The following is a 6,366-nucleotide window of genomic DNA, read 5'->3' as shown; positions in this document are numbered from 1 at the left end:
AAACGCTTGGGATTGAAAAAAAATACCTAGTTTGAGTATGTGTGAGTTAGATAGCTACCATAACCATAAGTTTCCCTGCAGGACAACAATCTCTGCAGTCCCCCATCAGTCGATGGCAAGACAGAAGCCACACCACAGGCATCTGACATGCCGTCATGAGGGACTGAGATCATAATGAAATAATTTGCTGGTCGGAATGCCAAGTGCCACTCATTGTATGGTTAATACCATCCCTACAGTACCATCCCTACAGTACCATCCCAAGGTTAATACCATCCCTACGGTACCATCCCAAGGTTAATACCATCCCTACGGTACCATCCCAAGGTTAATACCATCCCTACGGTACCATCCCAAAGTGAACACCATCCCTACAGTACCATCCCAAAGTTAATACCATCCCTACAGTACCATCCCAAGTTTAATACCATCCCTACGGTACCATCCCAAGGTTAACACCATCCCTACAGTACCATCCCAAGTTTAATACCATCCCTATGGTACCATCCCAAAGTGAACACCATCCCTACGGTACCATCCCAAGGTTAAAACCATCCCTACAGTGAAGCATGGTGGTCAGAGCATTATGCTAATTGGGTTGCTTTCCAGCATCAGGGACCGGGAGACTGGTCAGGATGAACAAAACAAAACACATAAGTTCTTGAAGAAAACCTAATCCAGAACACACAGGACCACAGTCGGGGGTAAAGATTAAACTTTCAGCAAAAACACTGCTCCAAAAAGACTTGAAGCTGTGATGGCTTTGGTTTCTACAAAAAACTGAGTAAAGGGCAGGAATCCTCAGGAATTAGACATTTTCATTTTTTCTTTAAAGTGACACAAATGGCTTAATCTGTTTCACTTTGTCATTATGGCCAATGTGTTTAGACCGCAAAAAAACAAAACATCAATAACAACAAAATGTGAAGAAACTTGAAAAAGTCGGGATACTTCCCAAAGGCACTGTGAATAAAGCTAGGAGGGAATGGCTAAAGATTCTTTAATGAAGAGTGACACTCTGCCCTGGGGTTTGTAGAAAACTGGCCAGGCATTGTGGTGGTGACATGCATCAATACTCTCTGGATGCGGTGTCTATGTGAGAGACATTCAGTGCAAATGGGATCTGGGAATTGGGTTAGCAGTTGGCCTGCACATTATGACATAATACAGTACTGAAAACATTACATAATATGCACTTGACTGCTTCAGCCATGTATAGTAGTCAATCATGCATGTGCAGACACACTAACAAGTAACCACAAGGAGAGACCAATCCATACTCATTTCACAGGACTTACATACTAGAGTTGGGGTCAATTCTCTTTAAACTCTAGTCAATTTCAGTAAAGTACACAAAGGACTACCTTCTCTTTAATGACTTTGAATGGGTTTGCTGCAGTGATAAGAATGAAATGATAATAGAATTGACCCCAACACACATGCACACTTCTGAGGACTGATTTTGTTACTAACTCACACACAAAATTACTAAAATGCAGAAACTGCAGCATGAAAAATAATCAACTTTGTTTAAAAAACAAACATTAAAACTCATTTTTTATTAAAAGAAAATGAGGTCAAATACAGGGGACCTGATAATGACAAGATTATCTTATCTGAATTCACAACTCCATTAAAGTAAACACAGTTCATGTAAAAAGAACAGCATAAGAAACCGACATTTTTAAGGAAACTGGATCTTCAATGTTATTTCAACACCTTTTCTTCAATATTTAAAAGTTTTAAGCAGTGAATAAAACTGTCAGTAGTGGAAAAATATAGACTCAAAATAAAATTAACTATACTCAAGTGGACTTCCAAGCCTTTATAAATTAAGGTAAAAGCGTTGCATTTCTAGTGATTACCATAAATACCACACTGGAGCTGCACACAGACTGATCACTGCCTCAGTCCAAACCAAGTCAACCCTCTTCTTTAAAGTCACCATTTAAATTTCTTGAACTTTTTCTTTTTTGTTGTTTCTATGCGGGACAAACAGAAAGAACAATTCATTACATCACACATAACTTTTTTCAATCACATGTACAATGAAGTGTAATTGTAAATCAAATCCATCTTTAGCTATGTTTAAGCAGCTTTTTTGTTGGTCGAATGCATAGGATACAGGTGACTGAAAGACTGAAAGGTTGACTGCAGTTGTGTAGCAGAGCCATTCCATACCTTGAGATTCACGTAGACTCATGCACCAAGGAGTGGTGGCCTCCTGCTTTGCAGCACCTGTTAGGCACACATATTGCGGGTAAGACACATATTGCGGGTAAGACACATATTGCGGGTAAGACACATATTGCGGGTAAGACACATATTGCGGGTAAGACACATATTGCGGGTAAGACACATATTGCGGGTAAGACACATATTGCGGGTAAGACACATATTGCGGGTAAGACACATATTGCGGGTAAGACACATATTGCGGGTAAGACACATATTGCGGGTAAGACACACTGATTTTTTTTTGTTGATCTGGACCATGTTAAGGTGATCTGAGGAACGGTTATGGAGAACAGGCCAACTAGCAGGAGGGTACACAGGAACTTGCCTTGCGTCAGATGACTTGTCCTTTGTTTGAGCGACTTGACTCTCCTCTTATTGGGCGAGGTCATCTCAGATGGCAATGTCTCATCCCTCCCCACCTGCCGGTGTCGCCGGGCCTTGGAAGCCTATTGGAAGAAGTTAAAACGCACTCCTTTCACTAGACAAAATAGACTAAAACCTCAATAGGAAAACACCCTTCAGGTTATTACAGAAATGACATAAGACCCTTCACATACCTCCACTATCTGTCCATATGATTTAGATTTGATGGATGCAAGAAGCTGAGCTCGCTGGGAACTCTGGAAAGATAATCAAATAGAATATTTACAACAGTGCCACCATCTGGCCACACTCATTAAAAGACGAGAGCAGAGAAAAGCCCTTTCAAAACCACAGCATAATAGTCTCCCTTATTTAAACAAAACCGGAGAATAATTATTTATATATAAACTCACCTCTTGTCTATTTGAAGTTCCCTCGGCACCATCTCCACATTCCCCCTCTCCTTTCTCTGCTGACCTCTAAACATTAAACAAAGCAACCCATCTTAGCAAAAAAGGAATCATGTGCGTTACCCTTCTCTCTCGCGCTCTCCATTTTCTCACACACACACCCCCACACACAATGTCTAACCTGATCCTTCTGCCACCTGTAGAATCCCATTACAGTGTTGTGTAGCCGTGGCACCAGGTTCTTGTGGGTCAGATTGATGCATGGGTCTGGCTGGCCTGGCGTGGCTGAAATTGATACCTTTACCTGCTCATAGTGCTCATGTATGTTCGCCAGCTCCTGTGTTCATACATAAAAACATATACAACCACATCCTTTGGTAAACACAGTCATGTTTTACTGCAGAGACACTCATTTTCTCTTAAACCACATATACATTGGTCTTAAATGTGAGACTAAAGTACCTTCAGGCTCTTGCCTGCCATTACAAACTGCTGATAGTGTGTGTGTGTGTACAATTGAGAAGGACTACATGATTATTCTTCTAGGTTACCTCTAGAACGTCTGTGCTGACAAGCTCCTGTGGCCGTGCCGTCGTCTCAACAAAATCCTCACACACCATTCTTGAATTCTTGTTGCTCTTCTTAACATTGAAAACCAGCTATTCAAGGAGAATGAGAGCATGTTTTAGACAGATTCAAATGAATGTCCATAATATTCTCACAGCATACTTATTAGACAACAGTGTTCTGAGAGATGTTAAAATACTTGCCCTACACAAATCACTGTAATCATGGAAATAGGGATGATTCTAAATTCACGTACATGAAAAGAAACGAGTCAGAAACTTGAAAGATGCTAACATTCACAAAATCTGGATTTGCCAAAGGCACAGGAATAATTTAGCTTATTATTTCACACAAACCACTGATTTGTGGCAGATCTACAGAGCCATTTGTTTACTTAGTTGATCCACAAGCGATTATATTTTGACTTTTACATTTGACATGGCCAGCAAGCTTAAGACCTGAAAATAACTTACTGGCATGGGCATAGCTGTAAAGTAGAAGGCTTTTTGTGAGATGAGCTGTTTGAGGATGTAGACTACATCAAAGTGCTTGGCACTAACAGCATCCTGCTTGAACTTCATCACTTCCTCCCAGTCCTTCAGGGCTAGCCTTATCTGTAGACAGGAGGGAAAAAAAAGACATAATATATAATGAATTAACACAAATGCAGTCGTATATATAGAATGAACAAATGTTGTGTTACTATATTAATTTGTTGCCCAATATTTACTTCAGTGGGTGGTGAAACCCAAGTATCTAACCTTTTCTCTTGGTGTACACAGTTGGCAGTGGTATAGGCCATAGAGCAGGTACAAAGCTCCGACTCTAATTTGAAAAGTGTAAGGAGGCAGAATGTACGTGTAGGCAGTAGCCAGAACTTCACGGCTGAACAGCCTCTTTAGATGGCATTCCATGTTTCCACTGTTACGACACAAGTTATGGAATAACATTAAAACACACAATGAAACACTCAGGATTGGTAACCCACCATGCTAAGGTAATACAATTAAAGATGACCATTAATATTTTACAAACATTTTGGCATGAATGTGTTCTCTTACTAGAAAATACTTTGGAACTTCATGTCTTTCCATATCGTTAGAAACTGCTCGTATCGCACCGTTTTTGACTGTTGAAAGCGACTCAGCAGCTGCTCACAGTCAGCTTTTAGATGGTCTTTGCAGTAGTCCATTATCTCCTTATTTTCTGCAACGCGTGTATGTTTGTTGCTTGGTTAAATAACTCACGGAAAATTAGTACCAAAACATTGCAAATACTGTTTTTGAATACTGCTTCATCAACGACCGCACAAGATGCGATTGTGTTATTCTTGTTTCCCTTAATCTGACGCCTGTAACACCTAGTGGTGACATAGAACGCACAAAGAGGTATATATATGGGTTGTACGTCATCAACAGTGTCGAAATGTCAAACACATTTACTTTATTCTTCTGGAAACGCGTTCAAAGCAGATTCGACAAAGCAGACCTCTGTAGGATCCGGTAGGATCACAAGCGACACAAGTCAGCTGAAGAATTACAAAAAAAATCTTGGTTTTGAATTTCCTGAAATGTCAAGGGAAAAGCTATATTCGAGCTTAAGTAGCTGAAACTACCTTTACTACAATTACACACCTGTAAAAAAGTAGCACGTTCTCATATTTGTGAAGAACAACTTCACAAGTACGTTCTACCACTATTAGACCCAATGACGTTTTTCTGCACCTAATATTTTTGCAAGTGAATTTCTTTTTTACTTTGAGTGACACGACACTTTATACTCTACTGTATTTTCTCACTATGTTTAAAATATGTTTAAGACTGAATCTGCAAAGTATAGAGAATGATAGAGGGCTCCAGTGGATAAAAGTCTGTTTTTCCGTGGTGATCACGATTAAGGTTTTCCATAGAGAAGGATAAATGACGCTTGCTTAATTATATCCAATACATCAGGAGTATTCAAATTTTACCCTGCGAGGGCCGGAGTCGGCTGGAACCGCCTCACCTGGCAATACTGGTTGCAGCGTAGCACACGGCGGAAGGGATGACCGGAGGGTCTAATTCGCTGGTTCTGTGAAAATTTTCTCTCCCTCAGCTTTGGGACTCTACAATGACAGAGGCACACGATAAGGTGCAAATTGATGGTAAGGTGGAAATAGGGTCCATTTGGGATTCAGCACAGATTATATCGACGCAGGGATCAACAACTGAAATTAATTCAAAATGAAGTTTGTCTGCATGCAAACGTCATAATGGGAAATATAGGGTATAAGCCACTCTGTGGAACAATGCATTGTAAGACAGTTAATTCAAAACAAGTTGTGAACTGTAGAAGTATAATTAATACATATTTGAAGTTGTATAGGAGTTGGATTTCTGTGTTGTTAACATGTTGGTCTGTCCAAATCATTTACTCCGTTCATCTTGAGTAGCCTAAACTATTAATCTGATCAGGAAGTTTTGTTATAATGAAAGATCACTTCTGGTCGTCCTTTTCAAAAAATCTATGCAAACAGTTTTTTACTAGAAAATTTAAAATGTTTGCCCCCAATGGTTACACTCAAGAGACAATGGCACTTTGCTAAGGTGACATATTCATCCCCAACATCTTGTAAAACATATTTCTGGAAATAACATCCATGTTTTGGTACTGTTCAACTATTGGAGCATGTTGTATTAGGAATTCTTATAGACTATTCCTGTATGCCCAGCGCTTATCTTTGGTTACAACCCCAATTTTAACATGTATTTTCAAGGAAACTCCTAACGTTTCAACAGCTCCAACAAAG

General features: G+C 39.8%; 1 protein-coding gene across 2 annotated transcripts; it reads right to left on the bottom strand.

Moving 5' to 3' along the window:
* Positions 1-1,926: 1,926 nt before the first annotated feature.
* Positions 1,927-4,954, bottom strand: snapc1b (small nuclear RNA activating complex, polypeptide 1b). Of its 2 annotated transcripts, none has more exons than XM_010878815.4 (10): positions 4,640-4,954; positions 4,340-4,499; positions 4,052-4,192; positions 3,563-3,670; positions 3,193-3,348; positions 3,015-3,080; positions 2,796-2,858; positions 2,564-2,684; positions 2,182-2,238; positions 1,927-1,982 (listed from the first exon to the last, which is right to left on the bottom strand). In XM_010878815.4, the coding sequence occupies exons 1-10, from the start codon at positions 4,768-4,770 to the stop codon at positions 1,942-1,944; spliced, it is 1,044 nt and encodes a 347-aa protein (XP_010877117.1). In that variant the 5' UTR covers positions 4,771-4,954; the 3' UTR covers positions 1,927-1,941. The 2 variants fall into 2 exon arrangements, with proteins under 2 accessions (XP_010877117.1, XP_010877118.1); XM_010878816.4 differs by having other exon boundaries at positions 4,699-4,954.
* Positions 4,955-6,366: the final 1,412 nt, after the last annotated feature.

Source organism: Esox lucius, chromosome 15 (genome assembly GCF_011004845.1).
Source record: "Esox lucius isolate fEsoLuc1 chromosome 15, fEsoLuc1.pri, whole genome shotgun sequence".
In the NCBI taxonomy this organism is placed as follows: domain Eukaryota; kingdom Metazoa; phylum Chordata; class Actinopteri; order Esociformes; family Esocidae; genus Esox; species Esox lucius.
The sequence above is the reverse complement of the archived record's forward strand: the minus strand, read 5'-3'. Positions and strand labels throughout refer to the sequence as shown.

Bases quoted from the DNA above. Each gene is read 5' to 3' on its own strand.
- snapc1b (XM_010878815.4), bottom strand. From the start codon at position 4,770: ATGGACTACTGCAAAGACCATCTAAAAGCTGACTGTGAGCAGCTGCTG. The intron at 4,193-4,339 runs GTTAGATACTTG...TCCTGTCTACAG, and splicing joins TGTGTACACCAAGAGAAAAG to ATAAGGCTAGCCCTGAAGGA. The intron at 2,685-2,795 runs GTATGTGAAGGG...TTCTTCCAATAG, and splicing joins CATATGGACAGATAGTGGAG to GCTTCCAAGGCCCGGCGACA.